The sequence below is a fragment of the Triturus cristatus genome, chromosome 2_2, assembly GCF_964204655.1.
Source record: "Triturus cristatus chromosome 2_2, aTriCri1.1, whole genome shotgun sequence".
Taxonomy (NCBI): domain Eukaryota; kingdom Metazoa; phylum Chordata; class Amphibia; order Caudata; family Salamandridae; genus Triturus; species Triturus cristatus.
In genome coordinates this window covers 79,394,886-79,415,940 of record NC_140582.1, presented here as the reverse complement: position 1 = coordinate 79,415,940, position 21,055 = coordinate 79,394,886, and the positions used below count along the sequence as shown (strand labels likewise).

General features: G+C 43.1%; 1 protein-coding gene across 2 annotated transcripts in view; it reads right to left on the bottom strand.

Annotated features, from left to right (window-relative positions):
• The window catches only part of RBPMS (RNA binding protein, mRNA processing factor), a 653,722-nt gene that overhangs the window by 49,613 nt on the left and 583,054 nt on the right, over positions 1-21,055 (bottom strand). For both annotated transcript variants that reach the window (XM_085641072.1, XM_085641073.1), the window contains one exon: positions 426-530. Coding sequence is in view for 1 of the 2 variants with exons in the window: in XM_085641073.1 (XP_085497199.1) it covers positions 485-530 (46 nt within the window). In the remaining variant the exon portion in view is untranslated. The remainder of the gene's footprint in view (positions 1-425; positions 531-21,055) is intronic.

The window sequence follows — 21,055 nt, the reverse complement described above, 5'->3', positions numbered from 1 at the left end:
CATGACGGAGTGGTTCCGTCACGACTCCGCCCACTTGCATTATTTGCCCGCACAGGCGGGGAATCAGCGCCGCATGGGCGGAGCGGCCGCAACGGCCGCAGCATGACGGAACCACTCCGTCATGAGCACACGGCGCCCGTGGCTCATGACGGAGTGGTTCCGTCATGAGCAGGCAAGGGGTTAAATTATAACAAAAAGTGCAAAAAATAATATTGTGTCTATCATTCAGCCACGAGGAGAAGCTATTCCTTAAAAGGGCCTGAAAATGACAAGCAAAGTTTAATTACTATTCCATTCGTCATGACCTGCAAAAACCTTGAGGTGAGTGAACAGTCTTGCTGTGCCTTTTTAATTAATACCCTGCGTTTATGAAATGCTTCAAAGAGGGAATATTTCATAATATAGTGGCGGCTTTGTTAACTTACCAGCACACTGCTGCTTCAGTTATCCTTCCAAAGTCCAGTGGCCGATGATGTAGAACAGATTAATACCCACAAGACAGAGAGGAGCCGCGATCACACACCTGACACCTGGAAATAAAGGAAAAAAAAAAGCAAATATAAAGCGTATGGGTCACAACCCGTTTCTTCCAGATGATCCCATGCATGCAACAATAGTAACCAGAAAAATAAGTATGTTATTGATAATCGATACAATGCTTGCAAAACGCCCTAACAACACCAGTGATCACTTGTAGTTATTTCCAGATTTTCTAAGCTCCAACCAGACCCACTAGGGCAGGACAGCACTTTAGGGAGCAGCATGAAATATAAGAGAATGTGATCACAAGGGTACAACATATCACATACTGGTGTTGACAACTCGGATTATACACTATGAAGGTATACATCTAATGGGTGAAGATTGGCAACAAGATCAACATTCCAGTAAATGATAAGGGGGACTATTATCTGTATCATGGCATCACTAAGAGTTGGCAAAAGGCATCACTCCTAATCTCTTGTGGACATCCCAAACTGTGTCAGTCCTTAAGGGTGAGGCCTAGAAGTGACGCAGAAGGAGAAAGGCCTTAAACTCAGTTCTAAAATTGGAACATGTGGGACAGACTCTCACAGCTGGAGGGATAGAGTTCCACATTTTTGGAGACTTGCCTGAGAAAGCTTGTCACATAGGAGCATATTTACAAGCCCCTTGTGCCACCGGTGCGTCACCTTTTGTGACGCACCAGCAGCGCGGTGCTCCATATTTACAAGGACATGCAAAGCCACACTGTGTGGCTTTTCGTGTCCTTGTAAATACTTTCCCTTTACATGCAGCACTTTGCGTTGAAGGGGCATTCCATGGGTTTTGATGTCGGTGTTCCCACGCAACACTCACGGATTCTGCCGCAATCTCAGATTTGCAACATTTCGCAAACCTGGTAACGTTTTGGTTATCCGAAGTGGGGGAGAATACCATACACAATAGCAACCTGAGTTTGCCATGAAAATGATTTTTGGTTGAAGACCTAACACCTTGCCCTTATGAAATGTATGCTTCTGACATGTTGGGCTGGAGTGGGACAGAGGCCAAACACAGGTGGCCATTATGTGCCATTCTCTCTTTGCAGATGACAACCAAATAAAATCATCTATGCTTTTAGTGGAAATAACTTAAACTTCTTGTTGTGTATATTTATTGCAGTTAGACAGTTTAGAAGCTAGCTTTCCTGGACTGATGACTTGGCTGTAGGCTTTACCAAAAGCTGCTTGTCATATGCATAGAAAAATAACAAAAAACCTTAGGTTTCCATAATTAACAAGAAGGGAAAATAGAGACAATAGCAAATAAATAAATACATAAATGTGGCCTACTCTGTGACATTATGAAGACAGTTCAAGGGACAGAAGATCTAAAAGGAGCAAACAGATGCCTAATTACCACGATGTTAGGATAGATAGAGCTGCACCAGTGCAGGGCAGTATCATTAATCCCAACTTAAGAGAGATGGCTGACAATAGGAGCATGGCCTACTCTAATAAGTGTGTCTGAGACACAAAGGCATATCTACTTCCATCCTCAAAGGACTGAGAGTATTACCAACTTAGTCCCTCTTCCTGGCCTACACCTAACCTAGAGGGTGGGGTGTGTGCCCAGAGTTGCTAACCTCAAAAAAAGAATGAAGCTTGAAGGAGTACCTCTTGCTTCAGGGGTTTAGCAGAAAAAGCGTGGACTAAGTATGAAATTAATTCTAAGCAACATGGTATTAAACAAATTTGTCACAGGTTTGAGATTGCAGGAGTTCTCAATATGGGAATAAAGATAGACGAAGGGCAGGAGTCAAGTGCAGAACCACTTTATATTCAACTAAGAGGAAAAGTCATGCGTCTCATCTGGTTTAGGTAATGGAATAAATACATGTTTAGTACCTTTATGAATTGAAAGTTTGGTTTTTACAATCTTAATATCATTTCTGCATTTTTTGACAAAGTACATCACCTTCGGTTTCTCACAAAAAAAGGGTTGATACAGAAGATCGACTGTAATATTAAGCTGGCCATTTTAAATGTCTGGGCCCTGACGGACCTGAATTCCAAGGAGCGAATCTGGATAACTCTGAGATTGATGGTGGCTAAGCGGAACATTGTGCGACTGTGGAAGGCTCGAGACCCGTCTCGTTTAGTCGACTGGGGCAAAGATATGGACTGGTGCATGGTCACAGAAAAGACCATATATGAAGCTAGGGGTGCCCCACCAAGTGGACGCAGATCTGGGAGAAATTGAATAATTATCGGGGAGGGTTGTGTGTGCCCCCGCTGATGAGGGACGCTGCTGTCACACGGAGTCTGGCCATGCTAGAACTGTGATCATTCTATTGCTGATTTGTAACTATTGTGTTCTGTGTCTCCCCTGTATCATAATCATGTTGCTATTACTTACGTGTGCTGCCTCTTTTGAATGCCATACCCTTATTTCAATAAAAAGAGTTACAAAAAAAAAGGGGGTTGATAAGTTATTTCATAGAGACTGTGCAGAGCCGAAAGCATCTTGTGCATAAAAGCTTCTCAGAATCCCAAACAGGTTTTTTGGGAAATGGAAAGTTTAATTTGTATACCATATCTTTTTTCCCTACCAAAACATCTTTGTAAAATAGTGGACTACAGCTAATTTATCTCAACCACTCAAGTACGAGATCAAAATATTTGAAAATTTTAGGAAATTGGATTATTAGCTGTGTGACCTGAACAGGTAATAGGTCCACAATGGTCCTTACTGGGAACCAAGCACCCCATTGTAGCGCTTGACTCTCTCCGGCTGTTGCAAGGCAGAGCAGTCCAAGGCCTACTAAGGTGGGGAAGGGGGGGGGGGGGGGGGGGAGGTGGAATAGTAATCACCATTCGCAAGCACGCAATAATAACACTCAAAAAAAGATTGTCCAGTCAGTATGTTTTCTTCAGAAAAAGGAGAAGTGCATTTATTACACACACACACAACGCATGCAGGCACACATGCACACACACACACGCACCTATGCAGTAACTTACAAATATATAGATTGGCAGATGGAAAATACCATAGATGACATTACATAATCATGCAAACATATAAGGTGAGTCTCCCCTTGGTTTAAAAGCAACAAAGCACATGTTAAAGACATCATTTTGTACTAAGATACAATTAGCAGTCAATAATAATCATACGTAAATTCACTGGTAATTGCCCCATATATTACATCACTTATGACATCTTCTATGACATAATTAAAAAGATCACTATAACATTTGCGATGAAACTATTGATGAAAAAACTGTGCATGGCGGGGAGTGCGAGTTATAGTTACTTTAGGGCATAAATTATAGTTACTTGAGATAACTACAACTATAACCGATGAATTTATGTGGTTTTAGAGTTTAAAACGTTATTCTCTGAATATTTATATATATATTAATACATACACCCCGTCTGTTTCATGGAAGTTGATCCTAACTGCATTGATGGGTAGCATGAGTCAGCATTAATCCAGATAATCCACTGTTTAAATGTCATAAAGAAATCAATGTGCCTCTTTTATTACTTAACATTTATTGATGCACAGGAGTAAGACGCGTGAAAAACCGATGTGTGGAATTCTTTATGAAATTTGAGCACCATCTCTGACACATGGAGAGGCTGAGCTGGAACAATTCCACGCCGATTAGCACAGTGAGCCAAATTGAAGAGTGACTTGCTTTGTGACTCCTGGAACCTACTAAAGGATATTGTGTGAGCATAAATAAATATTATATGGCGCATGGAACCCACTTAGGGTATTATTGAAATCGCTTCGAGGACTACATATCCCATCAGGCAGTACAGTGAACTACGCACTTAGCGCACTTCAGGAGGGGTAATGAACCAATAAAAACATGCCATGCAATTTAAAAATCAGAAGCGTCTTCCGCGCCATGTATATGCTAATTGCCTCTGAGGAAGCGGCGGAAAGCCGTGAAACGCGTCAGGCATCATGAACAGTACCGGGACATCGATGCAAGCTGATTTTTAGCACCGGATGGTGGGGCGAGCTGTCGAGTGCTTCCCTGAGCTCCCTGGGCATTTGTCGATTCACATTTTAACACGGCGCTCGGGCCGTGGGGGAATGCACCATCTCTGACACATGGAGAGGCTGAGCTGGAACAATTCCACGCCGATTAGCACAGTGAGCCAAATTGAAGAGTGACTTGCTTTGTGACTCCTGGAACCTACTAAAATATTGTGTGAGCATAAATAAATATTATATGGCGCATGGAACCCACTTAGGGTATTATTGAAATCGCTTCGAGGACTACATATCCCATCAGGCAGTACAGTGAACTACGCACTTAGCGCACTTCAGGAGGGGTAATGAACCAATAAAAACATGCCATGCAATTTAAAAATCAGAAGCGTCTTCCGCGCCATGTATATGCTAATTGCCTCTGAGGAAGCGGCGGAAAGCCGTGAAACGCGTCAGGCATCATGAACAGTACCGGGACATCGATGCAAGCTGATTTTTAGCACCGGATGGTGGGGCGAGCTGTCGAGTGCTTCCCTGAGCTCCCTGGGCATTTGTCGATTCACATTTTAACACGGCGCTCGGGCCGTGGGGGAATGCACCATCTCTGACACATGGAGAGGCTGAGCTGGAACAATTCCACGCCGATTAGCACAGTGAGCCAAATTGAAGAGTGACTTGCTTTGTGACTCCTGGAACCTACTAAAGGATATTGTGTGAGCATAAATAAATATTATATGGCGCATGGAACCCACTTAGGGTATTATTGAAATCGCTTCGAGGACTACATATCCCATCAGGCAGTACAGTGAACTACGCACTTAGCGCACTTCAGGAGGGGTAATGAACCAATAAAAACATGCCATGCAATTTAAAAATCAGAAGCGTCTTCCGCGCCATGTATATGCTAATTGCCTCTGAGGAAGCGGCGGAAAGCCGTGAAACGCGTCAGGCATCATGAACAGTACCGGGACATCGATGCAAGCTGATTTTTAGCACCGGATGGTGGGGCGAGCTGTCGAGTGCTTCCCTGAGCTCCCTGGGCATTTGTCGATTCACATTTTAACACGGCGCTCGGGCCGTGGGGGAATGCACCATCTCTGACACATGGAGAGGCTGAGCTGGAACAATTCCACGCCGATTAGCACAGTGAGCCAAATTGAAGAGTGACTTGCTTTGTGACTCCTGGAACCTACTAAAGGATATTGTGTGAGCATAAATAAATATTATATGGCGCATGGAACCCACTTAGGGTATTATTGAAATCGCTTCGAGGACTACATATCCCATCAGGCAGTACAGTGAACTACGCACTTAGCGCACTTCAGGAGGGGTAATGAACCAATAAAAACATGCCATGCAATTTAAAAATCAGAAGCGTCTTCCGCGCCATGTATATGCTAATTGCCTCTGAGGAAGCGGCGGAAAGCCGTGAAACGCGTCAGGCATCATGAACAGTACCGGGACATCGATGCAAGCTGATTTTTAGCACCGGATGGTGGGGCGAGCTGTCGAGTGCTTCCCTGAGCTCCCTGGGCATTTGTCGATTCACATTTTAACACGGCGCTCGGGCCGTGGGGGAATGCACCATCTCTGACACATGGAGAGGCTGAGCTGGAACAATTCCACGCCGATTAGCACAGTGAGCCAAATTGAAGAGTGACTTGCTTTGTGACTCCTGGAACCTACTAAAGGATATTGTGTGAGCATAAATAAATATTATATGGCGCATGGAACCCACTTAGGGTATTATTGAAATCGCTTCGAGGACTACATATCCCATCAGGCAGTACAGTGAACTACGCACTTAGCGCACTTCAGGAGGGGTAATGAACCAATAAAAACATGCCATGCAATTTAAAAATCAGAAGCGTCTTCCGCGCCATGTATATGCTAATTGCCTCTGAGGAAGCGGCGGAAAGCCGTGAAACGCGTCAGGCATCATGAACAGTACCGGGACATCGATGCAAGGTGATTTTTAGCACCGGATGGTGGGGCGAGCTGTCGAGTGCTTCTCTGAGCTCCCTGGGCATTTGTCGATTCACATATATATATATATATATATATATATATATATATATATATATATATATATATATATATATATATATATATATATATATATATATATATATATATATATATATATATATATATATGTCTGAATAGATAGACGGACAGACAGACGGATAGATAGATAGATAGATAGATAGATAGATAGATAGATAGATAGATAGATAGATAGATAGATAGATAGATAGATAGATAGATAGATAGATAGATAGATAGATAGATAGATAGACAGATAGATAATGAAATCTCCATTAAAGGGTATAGGCAAAATGCTTTCTCAGTAATGTCTTTCATGAAATTGTTTTTCTATGAAATTAAAAACAATTTATATCCCACAGTCGTGCATAATCTCAATTTAATATGCTTTTATCATCATGTAATTGAATGACATGGACTACCTTAGTTCTCTGTCTATAGCTTCAACCAATAGCAACTTGCCCAGTGAAAAACGTTCAGATCTTTCATGCTAGTGGTACTTAAGAAGTACCCAAAAATACTACTAGGAGTGCTAGCTTCAATCAAACACAGAACAGGCGCAGCAAAGGTAGCAACAGTGCAATCGTCATTGCAATACTTTTAATTTTTCCACCTTGTCACCTTCAAGTAGATTTTCAGTTCTTATATGTCACTGCAACTGTAATTGGAACAGCCAGGGTGGAAAAGTCAAAGTACATGAAGATAAACATTTTAAAAATGAAAAAAGGGATCAACCTCATTTTGAAAATTGTAAGAGGCTTTACCAAACAGCATATCAGTTCATTTGACCTGCATATAAACCCTTGGGGATTTAGACAATTTTTAGGGAGTGAAAAAATCTTTCTGCCATGTTCTCTTGGATGGGGCACTCCAAAGACCAGTGGTAATATCAGACTTGTCTGACAAACCATGAAAGAAATGGATTATTTCATAAAGGCCCCTCGGCCTGCTGGAGGAACTTGATATAAAGCTGGCCTTTATCACTGAATCGTGGACAGACAATGCTTCTGGACCAGACCTAGTGAAGGCTACTCCCACGGGGTTTCATTGTTATACTCTGAACCAGCCACTTAAAAAGGGGGGGGGGCTTGCAGTCATTTATCATGAATCAGTGGAACCCAACTTTGTTCCCGCCTCTAACATGGCATGTGAGGCATTAGCCTTTAATATTCATTCAGCCATTTATATAACTTTTAAAGGCATACTACTATATCGCCCACCGGGACCTAAAAGTGGGTTTTTGGACACAGTGGGTACCCTACTAGAAGAAGGGCTATGTCTGGAGTCCTATACTGTATTGGGTGATTTCAACATTTCTGATCCTGATATGGATCGGTTAGAGCAAATCATGGGTGCTGGAGGCCTCAAACAATTGGTGAAGGCCCCAACTCATGAAAAAGGACATACCCTGGATGGTATATATTCCAACAATGGTGACCTAGTTAGCACCTCAGTCCTCCCAATCACTGCGCCATTCAGTTTGAACTAAATAGCTACAGGGGCCACTCAGCCAGTACTAAACTGACTCAGGAGATTGTAACCAGAGCCTGGGGAAAACTGGATATTAAGAAATTTGAAAACTCCCTTAGGAGCTCGCTGCGTCACCTTCCATCAGATGTGGAAGAGGCCACGGCTGCTTATAATCAATGGCTAGTTAGTACTTGCGATAATCTAGCTCCTAGAAAAAAGTGGACTCCCAAACGAGCTTTACCTACAGCTCCTTGGTTTTCTGACGAGCCTAGAGCCAAAAAACTGGCTTGTAAGCAATTAGAGAGGGCATGGCGCAAAAAGTATGCTGAAGCGGATAAGAAAAGATATAAAATTTCCATCATTACTTATGAGCAATCGCTTCTAAAAGCAAAAAAAAAATTTCTTTTCAATTCAAATAGCATTAGCCAAATCCAACTTAAAGGAACTTTTTAAAACTATTAAAAAACTGTCTACCCCGAATACTCCCAAAACCCAGGCAAATTTTGAATTCTGCAATAAAATTGCTGATTTCTTTAGACATAAAGTTCAAATTATCTTCTCGTCATTTATCAAAACTAATAAAAGGGCACAGAATAGTCCCTCAATGAAGAAAGTGAACAAGCATGGATCCCCAGTGATATGTGACCAATTCTCACTCCTGGAGACATCGGATACGATTAAGGTTCTGAATTCGATTCGATCAGAGGCCCCGAATGATCCTTGCCCTGTTCGGGTTATTAAACAAATTCCTGTAGTAATTGGAATGCCTTTGACCCCCTTGCTGAATGCCGTGTTTACATCTGGCATATTTCCCAAAATCTAGAAGAAAGCTTCTGTTCTTCCTTTGTTGAAGAAACAGACTCTAGACCCCAAAGATCCCAACAACTACAGGCCGATTTCGAAGCTTCCTTTTCCTGCTAAAATCTTGGAAAAGGCAATGAACAACCAACTCAGTGCTTTTCTTAATCTAAACAACTTCCTGGACTCATCGCAATATGAATTCAGAGCCTATCACAGCACTGAGTTGGCTCTGCTGAAATCCACGAAGGAAATTAGAGAGGCTGTAGACAGGGGAGGAAATGCCGTACTAATTTTACTGCGCCTGTCGGCGGCCTTCGACACTGTCCATCATAAAGTATTGATTGGCCGGTTGTCTGAGATCGGTGTTGAAGGTTTCGCGGAGAAACTCTTACAATCCTTCTTAACAGACAGGTCGCAAACTGTGGATTTGGATTGCAATTTATCCAACCCTTTCTCACTCCCTTGTGGGGTGCCACAGGGCTCATATTTTAGCCCAACGCTTTTTAACATGTATGTGGCACCATTGGCTGGAGTCATCTGGTCATATGGCTTCCAGCTCACCACCTACGCTGACGACACACAAATTGTGTTGTCGCTGACAGAGGGAGCTGAAAAGGAGTCTGGGGAACGCTTCCATGACTGTATAAGTGCTATCTCGGTCTGGATGTCCTCCAATTGTTTAAAACTCAACTCCAGCAAGACCGAGGTCATAAAATTTGGGAACAATCCTCAGGTGTGGACACCGGAGTGGTGGCCGGGGATCCTTGGTTCATGTCCAGTATCCACAAGAAAAGCCAAAAATCTTGGAGTATTGGTGGACAACAAACTTACCATGGGGGATCAAGTAAGCATGGTGACTTCAGCCTGCTTTATGATTCTCAGAATCATAAGGAAAATTAAGATCTTAACCGAGAGTAATCTCAAGACAGTGGTGACGGCCCTCATAATGTCAAGTTTGGACTATTGTAACGGCCTATATCTCAATGTCCAAAAACAACATATAAGTAGGCTTCAACTTGTCCAGAATGCAGCTGCCAGACTGCTATCGGAAACACCTAAGTTTGTTTCTGTGAAGGAAGAACTCAAGAAATTGCACTGGCTCCCTGTAAAGCAAAGAACACGTTTCAAAGCATTATGCACCGTTTTTATGTCCATTAATGGAACTGGTCCTGAGTTCCTGAGGCGCAAATTCCAATGGCATGTTCCTGGCAGAAGGCTATGGTCTACGGGCGCCAAACAAGTGCAAGTCCCCAGATTTAGAAAACCAATCGGGGAGGTAGAAGTTTCATTCTATGTGCTTCTAGCGCTTGGAATGAGCTTCCTCTTTATCTTAGGGATGCCCCAGATCTCCTTTCTTTTCGAAAGAGCTTGAAGACATGGCTCTTCTCTCAGTCTTCCCCAGTAACCAGTACTTAGCGCCAGGACACCCCAGGGTAACCGTGCGCTCTATAAGTGCAAATAACATAACATAACATGAACTGCTAATGAATTTTTAAATTGTGATGTAAAATGCACAAAGGGGCTTCATTTGTTCAAACTTTTCTTGGGAAGGCATGATTCCTCAACATCGATACGGATAATCAGCTTCACTGTGCAGTATTTGGAAATACAGGTTTAAACATTTCATCAAAGGGAGGAGAGAAAAAAATTCTAAATCTAACTAGGGAGTAGTGGGCTATTCACGAAATAGGGCCAGATGTCCTATTTAATGGCCACAAAATACTGGTCATAATATGTGACCAATATTTTTGCAGCAAGTTAATAATTTTAAGAACCGACCTGGGTACAAATAGGTGTGTTCGTAAAATTCCAAATCATATTGGGTTGGAAACTGACTAAACTCTTGAATAATAATGAGGTAAGTTGCAAATTGCGACTCACTACTTTTGAGGACCATCAAAGGGATGGTGTTTCTGTGACTCAGAGCAGGAAACAGATTGAGTTACGTTACCTTAAGTCTACATTAGACGGGGAGCAGGTCAACAACAGGAATCTTTCCACTATTAACACTTACCCAACTATAAACTCATATAAGTTCTGAGTTATATGTTTGAACTTTAGACACTTCACAAGAAAAGAAAAGCCATCTGTTGATCATGATGCAGGTCCTGGTGCAAACGAATACTCCCCACAAAGCACACTTGTTTATAGCTCTACTTTTGCTGTTTGCACAATAGCGAGTGGAGCAAACTCATTTTATTCCAGTCCATTTCAAACAGAGCAATTTGCACCACGGCAAAAATAGGTGAAAGGATTATGAAATCATTGCCGAAGTTATAAGAGGCAAGTAGTGCTTATAAATAAGTTTAGAAGTAAAAAGGTATTTTTTAACACACAAACCCCGGCCATAAACATTCCTCCTAAAATTAGAAGTGGAGAAAACTATTCTTGCACTATGAGGCTGCAACGGTAGTGCAGTTTTCATAGTTTTCGTTGGCCCAGCTGCAAAAACTTTAGGTTCATCCTTTATTATTCTCTATTATGCAATGAGCTACAATAGGAATAGCTGGATTTTCTGTTGTTTTGCACCTGCGCACAACTTTGTTTAATAAGGGTCAGATCACAGAGAGTAAAGCAGTGCTCTTTTAGGTCTGGCCTAGAGACAGCTTTAGGTATCTTTCATGCCTCTACTATTCCAAATATTCATAATAATACATATATTCATATCATACAATGGCTTTTGATCAGACCTCGCCATCCACTGGTCTTTTCTAAGCCTGGGCAAAGCACTACGCTACGCTTGCGTAGTTTGCGAAATTTGCGCTACTTCGCACTACGCGAATTGCACGTAGCACAGTGCGAACACGCGTAGCATAGTGTTGCGTAGTGCAGCGGTAATTTTTTGCTTGCTCGCGGTCCTCAACCTCAAGTTGGCGACCGCGAGCAAGCAAAATGACATCCCGGCGAGACTTTTTCCTCGTTCGCGATCAGCAACATCAAGTTGGCGATCGCGAGCGTGGAAAATAAACCTCCCGGCGAGATTCTCAACGCGAGGAGGTAAGGTTTCTCATTGCGAGTGGTCGTGTATGCTCGCGACCGCTTACGATGAGAAACTACCAGTTCGCGTTGAGAAAGCTGCCGCTCGAGTAAAAATCTACTTGAGCAGCAGAAAACTACAGCTCGCACTGTGCAAGATGCCGTTTTCAATGATTGCAGAGTGCCGGTTGCTTGTCCGCACTGTGCAATCATTGAAAACGACATCTTGCACAGTGCGAACAGGGTAGTACGCAGTTCGCGAAGTGCTACGCGTAGCTCGCGTAGTGCGAAGTTCACTTTGCGTAGCTTCGCGTAGTGCTACTTCGCGAACTACGCCCAGGGTTAGTCTTTTCAAGTGTTATTTGTATTTTGTTTCCACCCATGTCAGCAGACAACATGGAGCAATGGATCAGCCTACTTAATCCATTGTTTCTTGAACTGTGAGAGGTGCCATTTTTCCTGTTCACTCCTGTACAGCTGCCTGAAAAGGCCTGCATTCAGTGCCAGGTCTATTGTGTCCGGGCTGCAGGGCCGCTCATTTATCTTTATTTTTTCAATATGTCTGAGACAGTGCTTAATTTGAGCCAGTGGTTTCCGGTGCTCAGCACCGGCACTTAATCATCAACACCAGTGCTTTTCATTTAGGGGTAGAGTAAGCAATTTGCCCAGAATCACAGGATGTTTGAGCCAATACCGAGATTCGAACCTGGTTCCTCAGCTCCAAAGTCAACAGCTGTGGCCATTACGCCAGATCCTCTCCCCACTTTCATGGTAGGTAGTTGGTTCTGTTTTAGACAGCACTAACAGAAGAAATGGGCTGGTGCAAGCTGCCTCCTGTCGAGAGCCCTCGCATATTTTTTTTTTTCATATTAACCACTGGTTGAGAACTTTTTAGAATAATGTACGTGTTTTTGCAAACAATAAAAACATTGAACGCTTGCCAAAGCAAAAGCTATTATTTGCCTTTGCCAATGCTTATTCATTTTGAAGAAAAGCAAGACTTCTGCATATGGAGGCGACTGAAACAAACAGTAACGATAGCAAAAGTGGTGCTGCGGTTTTCAGGGAAAAATGTCATCAAAACAGAACCACAAATCAAGCAATAAAGCAAGTCTTGGCTCCACCGCTCTCCTCACATGCATACAGTGTTTAATTTGAGGTGGCGTTTTCAGGTATGCCCATCGTATCAGACTTAATTTTCATCAGTTTTGGACTCCGAAAAAGAGACCGGCAGCGAAGGGGGAAAGAAGGAGGAAGTGAAAGATGGAAAACAGTGACAAAGGGAGAAAGCAGCCATGAAAAAATACAGGATTGAGTTTAAAGGGCAGGGAGGGTCTGGTGGATGAAAAAAAGGCACAAGGTCAAATCAAGAGCAGACAGCCTTCGTATTCGGCACAGTGACGTTTGACAGGGGCAATCTTTGGGCCCAACAGTTTAAAACAAATACAAATTAAGCACTGCCTGCATATAAGCAGCACGTGCAAATATGAAGGCCTTGCTGGCGGCTGTTCCACTATATGTATTAGCAAGTACCAAAAGTGTTGCCGAGGAAATTCTCATTAGCTTTTCATGAACTAGTTAGTAATGATAAACACATTTAGGTTTCTGATTGGAAAACATGATTTAAAAAGAGTGAGGCAGATGGCCTGTTACTGTGTTTAGTTTTCTAGTCCTTACTAATTTGGTATTCGTTTTTTCCACTGCCAGAGTTGTTGCTCATCGGATACTGTCACTGGCTGGCTAAGAGTTTTAGAAATCCCTAAATATAAACCAGAGCCTGCGAACCCCAGGCTTAGCACGTGGCTAAGGGATGCGCATCTGCTGGAAGCCAGCCAGGTCTCCTGACGCCCACTGCGATGCAGCGCCAAGCGCCCTGGTCCAGAGCACAGTGCTGTCAGCCCCATGAAAACAAAGGCAAAGATTTATGCGCCCCAGCCTCTAAACATACTATCCATCAACCATGACTCTCCAAGGCTACAGTTTCTATTTCCTGTATTCTGCAGACCTCAGCATGCAAAAGAAATACAACCAGTGCTTAATTTGAAAATAAAAAAAAATACAGGGACTCTCGAGTTTTTTTAGGAGCAATTCAATCTGATGTACTGAGCAAAGGAGCCAGAAAATTAAATTACACCCCACTTGGAAGCAAAGATCTGATGGCAGCAAGCAAGCGAGGCAAGTGAGCCTCAACCTCTCTACCAGAACGCCCTTTACTCTTCCATTCAAGCATCTATCCATTCATTCCGTCACCCTTGCATCGACCCATTGATATTCACTATGTCACCTTTATATGCTGTAATCCATTCATCATTCTTTTCTCCATCATTCAGTCTTTCACCATTCCATTCATCCATTGGCCATTTCATCCATCCGTTCACACATCCACCATCTATGCATTCATCCATCCATTTACCCATACACCCATCATTTGACTTAGCCATCAAGCAAGTCTTTTATCCGCCGATTGATCTAACCATTTATTCATCCATCAATCCTCTCAGATTTCCATTTGCTTTGCCATCCATCCACATTATCAGATTTCCATTTGCTTTGTCATGTTCTATCAATCCATCTTAGCCATCCTTTCACCCACACACCCATCCTATCAGATTTCCATTTACTCTACTATCCAGTCATCCTTCGATTGATCCATTCATCCATCCATCCATCCACCCATCCTTTCTGATTTCCATTTACTCTGCCATCCTCTCATCCACCCATCAATCCATTCAATGTCTTATATTTCTATTTACTCTGACGTACTTCCAGACATCCATCCTCTCAGACTTCAAGTGACTTTACCATCCATCCATCAATCCATAGTTTCACTCACTCACCTTTACAACTCATCCATCATTTTAGCCACCCATCCTTTTACCTGCCCATCCATTCTTTTACCCACCCATCCTTTCACCCACCCATCCATTCTTTCACCCTCTCATCCTTTAATTCACCTATCCATCCTTTCACCCCATTCTTTCTTCCAGTCATCCATCCTTTCAGGCACTCATCCATCCTTTCACCCACCCATCATTTCACCTATTCATCCAGCCATACTTTCACCCACTCATGCATCCCAGTCATTCATCCTTTTTAGGTCTCGCCTGACCCAGTGCATGCGCTGGTCTGGCGAGACTTTTTGGGAGGGCTCCAAAAAGTGCTACCAGGCCAGCCTAGAGCTACAGTGCATGTGCGCGCGCGTTGCGCTTTACCGCGATTACTTTCACTTTCACGGCCACTTTGATGTTTGATCGTGATCGCGATCACTTTCACTTTGCATAGCCAATAGATCTCGCTTTTGGGACCTTACAAGTATTTAGTTATGCAACTGTTGCATGGCGAGACCTATTGGCTATGCCACTGCTTGTTTCCCTTGTCTATAAGCCCACCCTTGTATTAATTATAAGGGTTTATCTTCCAAGTTGCAGATAAAAGAGGCCCATTAACCCCCAGCCCCTGGTACTGAGACACATTTTGCCAGGGGATCAATAGAAGAGCGGCGACCACGTGAGACAAAGGTGAACCCAAACACTGCAAGACATTCCCTCTGACAACTAACCAAACTGTATCTGAAAAAATAATTGAACTAGCCCTAACAGACAAAAAATCAAACATAATGCATGTCTTTAATTTCAAAGCCTCACATGAGTACATTAAAATCACAGGTGCAATCAGAGAAGAAAAAATGATAAACTTCCTTCCTGGTTGATTTATCCAGGACAACTTTGCACAGAAACTCCAGAAATAAAAACACAAAACAAATTAATGTTCTCAATTGTTTAAATATTTCTCAGATTCAGACTTAATCACTTAATTGTATCATCTGACAGTCTTTTCTATGCTGCTCTGCTCGTGGTTGCACGCCTGCACAGGTAATAGGAACGCCGCAGAGGATAAACGCTGCCATTCATATTGTACATGTGGCAATGGGGAGAAGCACCAGCTAAAAATCTTAAGGGTAAAACCGCATAAGCAGCTCTAATGTGTGACGATGTTGAAGGGAAAGCTACTATCCCCCCAAAAAAGGGAGGGTTCCAATTCTTTCTGTTATTTTTTGGCACTAACGCCTAGGGCATGATCACAAGAAAATGTCGGTGAGCAGAGCTGCTCCAATTTTGGCAGCGCCACGCTCTGACATTTTCAACACGCCAAGATGCACCATATTCACAAGAATACAGCAGACCCCTGTGTTTCCGCTGGAGCAGAAAAATCTCACTAGCGCCTGCACAAGCACCGTGCTGCCATGTTGCAAGGGTGCCTGCACTGCAGGGACGATTGTTTATGTGCAGGAAGGGACACCTTCCTGCACATACACAACCAATAATGGCAATTTGCACCTTCTATGTGTGCTGCACACATGGAAAGAGCAAAAAACAAGGAGAAATTAATTATTTCTCCTTGTTGTACCATTCTGACGCCTAGTATTCAATGGCGTTAGTTTTTGGCATTGCCTCAGCCTTGTAAATGGGGGGCAGCGTCAAAAAGCAATGAGTGTTGTGGTGGAACGCCCACAGCAACACCCACTGCACGCCCCTTTGCCGCAGAGGACTGTGGCGGAAAAGGGCATGTTTAGCGCCACCTTGTAAATATGAAAAATGCTGTTGCGCCACCTCAGTGCCAAAAAAAGTGATACTCTAGTGCCGCTGAGGGCTTGTAAATATGCCCCCCTGTCTACTGTTGTTGGTAGATAGGGTTTTGAGTCAAAAACCATGGGTGGTTACATGGGAAAACACATGTACCACCCACGGAACACCCTTTTGACATAAAAATGCAAAGTGCCGCTGCTTTGTGTTACTTTGAGGCAACTTTCCAGTGCAAAAAGTTTAGCTATGGACATTAAATCACCCCAAAAAACATTTTGTGTAGGTTTGCATCACTTTTGTGAGGCAAACCCAGCTGAAACGTTTGTTAATCTGGACCTAAGTATGTATTCACAAGGCCTCTTGTGGTTGTGTACTAGGGAGAGTTGCTGGTTGACACACTTGACCACAACATTCACTTGGGGAATAAGGGAGTGCTTGTAATGGAATAAGGCTCCCAGGTTTCTTACTTTCAGTGTGGGAGCTGGTAGCGTTTCTAGATCTGTAGGACAGTTAAAGGGGTAAAGAGTCAATTTCTGCTCTTTCTAGCACCGGGAACTCAGTCTTACCTTCACTCATTCATAAGAAATTCCCTTTCATTCAATATTAAACAAAGTCCAATGTGTGGTGATATTAGCCTGGTTTTAAGACCTGCTTTTCCACTCCAAGTGGATTTGCGTATCATCAGCATGCATTTTAATATTCATTTAATACTACTCAAAGACTACAGAAAGAGTGAGAACTCTGATTTGAGACTTTACAAGCGGGAGCCAGAAACAGGTTTATATTCTGATTAAGGTGACAAGGTCCATATACACCCCGGATGAAACTAGGAGCAGGTGCCTATGTTCTCCTATCTTGCATCCACTTTTTCCCATCTGGATGGTACAGGATCCTGAGGTTCAGACTGGCAAGTTCCTAAAGGAAGACAGATTTGGATATGTCTGATATATGTCTGAGTGAGCCAGTGGGTGAAAAATTATGAACTGGAATTCGGCCAAGGGCGACTGCCAGTGAATAAGATGAATTCAAGCATTTTTTCTTTCTCTTTGTTGTTTGTTGCAGTAGATTTCTTTTTTGCAAGAAAGCTTTATATTTTTTTATTATACAAAGAAAATCCCACCCATCCTCGTATAACATATAACAGCTTTGCAGGTAGGCTAGACAATAAAGTTGGCACATCTGCGCAAGTCCATAAATAAGTAAAGACGCAATCATCTTGCACAGTTCTGATTAGGACAGTAAAATGACTAAGGAGGGGTCTCCCCTAAGGCCACAAGTCAGAATAACCTCAGGGATCTCGGGCAGTCATATGCCGGGCCTTTGCCCGATAGGTAGTCTACCAGGGGATGCCATTATACATCAAATTTGAGGTCCTCAATAGCAAAACTCCATGTCAGTTTCTCCATGGTGATCAGTGCCCATAGTTATCCCGGCCATTTCTGCATGGAAGGGACAGTTGAAGTCCTCCAACGCAGTACCATGAGTTGTTATGCTGCCAGTAAAATGTTGCCTACTATTATCCAATCCGCCTTAGATAGGGGTCGCTATTTCCACCGGTTTGAGATCCATGATTATGGTTGCAGGGTCGAGTTTCAATGGATATCCTATCACCGCCCCCCCGCCCCCCCTCCCCCAATGTGACTGAGGCTCACATTCCAGAAACTTACTAACTTAGGGCATTACCACCACATATTGTAATTGTAAATGCATTTATATAGAGCTCACTACCCCTGTAGATATGTTGTAGCGTTTTTTCGGTGAGTAGCACTCTACTCCGGAACCCATAAAGAATTAGTGTTGAATTAGTATAGTGAAATATGAAAGTAATTTGAGTGGTGGATATGTTAGTAAGTTATTTGGATTGAGAAGGGTCGCAGAGGGATAGAAGAGGGACAAAGGTTTGGATAAATCTAGCACTTGTTACCCCTTATGGGGTGTTGAAGCTCTTTTTCGGCGACTAGCACGCTACTACGGAACCCATAAAGGATTAGTGGAGACTTTAGTATAGTGAAATATGAAAGTAATTTGAGTGGTGGATATTAGTTAGTTATTTGGATTGTGAAGGATAGCGGAGGGATAGCAGAGGGAAAAAAGGTTTGCATTTATATAGTGCTTGCTACCCCTGATGAGAGTTGAGGTAGAAAATATATTGAGAACGGTATAGGGTGAGAAATAAGGTAGTGCATCGGATAGGCCGAATTAGAAGAAAGTATTACATATATAGATCCATAAGTACATGGAAAGTTTATAGATGCTTAAAGGAAGTAAGTATATGTAGATTAAAGATATTGATAGAGGTATAGGGTGAGAAATAGGGTAGTGCATGAGTATGCTTTTTTTTTAATGTACTTATTTTTTTGGGAGGAAAGTAATAAATATATAGATCCAAGTACATGGAAGGTTATTCGACATGTTTATACAAAGCAATTCACATATATATGTATAAATCTATAGTACAAATAAATGCTTATATACAGAGGGATATGCTGTATATTTCTGTTTGCGTATGATGCTTATGTGGGAAAGAGCCAATTCTTTTGTAGTGTTCTGAAGCTAAGGTGGTTGTCGGTGGATCTTATGTTGGGGGTAAAGAGTTCCATATTTTGTCTAGAGGTAGGTTTCTATGATGAATGTGTTTGGTGATTTTATTCCTGATGAAGTGCGGTCCCATTCCATTTGTCGCTTTGTGGGTGATACAAAGCAGCTTGAACGTGGATCTTCTATGTATATAGTCAGTCTCCTGCCCTCACCACCTCCAGCCCAACCCATCAGTTGACCTGTATATCCGTTTCCGTTTAGCAGGTGTGACATACCACATTGTCATAATTGTATAGATTGCTCCTCTGTTTTGCACATTCTTGAAGTGAGTTTATCAGTCTAGAGTTTCTCCCAAACTGCCCTGGGAAAGTGGCGACAGAGAAACTTCGACAACTGTTTCATGGAAGGCCATTCCTTGTGAGGTGGTGTCTTAGTCAGGAGAGCTTATAGGCCACTGTATGTGATGAACAATCTCCCAAGTCGATAATGGACTGGTGGCCACTTTGTTATTATCCAGATAGAGGGCCCAATGCAGTAGTAGGAGATATCGCAAGCGCTAAGGTTCTGTAACTGAAATTCCTGCTTACATCTTAGGAATTCTTTAATTCCCTCACCTCAGAAGAGATCCCAAACCATCCTACAGCCCCCTTTGTCCCACTTCATTGACAATACGTTTACATTCCCCAGGGAGACATCCGCGTTGCCTAGCAGGAGTGTACAGGGGACGGATAGGTCATGAGCCCACGGCATCTGGTGAATTTATCCCATATGTCAAGCGTAGTCTTAAGGATCTCAGTGAAGTAGCACACTGTGGGTCTAGAATATTTAGGGAGCCATGGGACAGCCCAGTGAGCGCTTCCAATGCCCGCAGCATCAATATGGACTTAGTGGTATTCAGTCTCATATAGGGAATATTTAAATAAAATGTGCAGTTGAGCCACTTGATAATATTTCTGCATATCTTGCTCAATTTGCCACTGGATTTAAGCTAGCCTGGATGATGAGGGGTGTTAGACCAACACCAGTCCCAGGATGCTTGTTACTGGGCCAGGGAAGACCTGGCTTGGCAGTTCGGGCTGGACTGTTCCCATGAGGAACAGGGTCAAGACTGATTTGCATATGGCTGGGTCTGAACTGGGGTGGCGAAGTGAGCAAAAGAACAATGAAGGATTCAACCCACATCTAATAGTGACTCGAGGTGAGTGTCTAAAAATTTTCAGCGCTCCGTCCATCATCTTATTGTGTTTGCTTTGCATATCTGGGAGGCCGAGGTCACCAGACCTCCTTGAAGCTATCATAATCACCCCTGAGATGTGAGCTTTCTTCCCAGCCCAAATAGTAAGGTCTATGTCATGTTGCATGGACTCTCCAGAAAGCTAGCAGTAGATATTGAGGGGCATATTTACAATAACTGGCGCATCCCTGCATATCAGCAGGGATGCGCCAGTTATTGTGCGCCACAGCTCCGCTGCCATGGATGCGCCGCATTTACAATGCGGCGCACCATGGGGCAAAAACGGCACAGATGCGTGACGCATCTGTGCCGTAAAAGTGGTGCATTGCTGGAGTTGCATCGCAAGCGCGACGCAGCTCCAGCAATGCCCTGGGGGGTCCTATCTTGTTAATGCTGCGTCAATCCTTACGCCTGCTTCAGGCAGGCGCAGGGTTTTGACGCAGCATGGGCCTAAAAGTGACTGAGTGAAATCTTGTAGATTTCACTCAGCCACTTTTAGGAGGCGTTCCTGCGCCGGAACGCCCCCCCTGGGCAGGAATGCCTACATGTGGCACAGGGCTTTACAACGTGACGCATCTCCCAGATGCATCACGTTGTAAGTACCCCGCACCATGGCGCAGGATTTGCGCCGCCGCTGCGTCACAAAAGTGACGCAACGGCGGCATAAATGAGGCGCAAGGGGCTTGTAAATCTGCCCCTTAAGATTCAGGAGGCAAAAGAAAATGATTCACATTTTATAAAATGCATTTGATATCTTTATGAATTATACTGCATACCTCGTGTTCACTAACTAGATGGTTCGTAACAGTTTTGAATGTCAGTATTCTTATAGCATGGTCTAAACATGTTGATTTGACTGCTTGTAATCACGTGATAATCAGATAGAGCAGAAGTCAAGGTCAGATAGGAATCTAATTTTGCTTCCAGCTATTG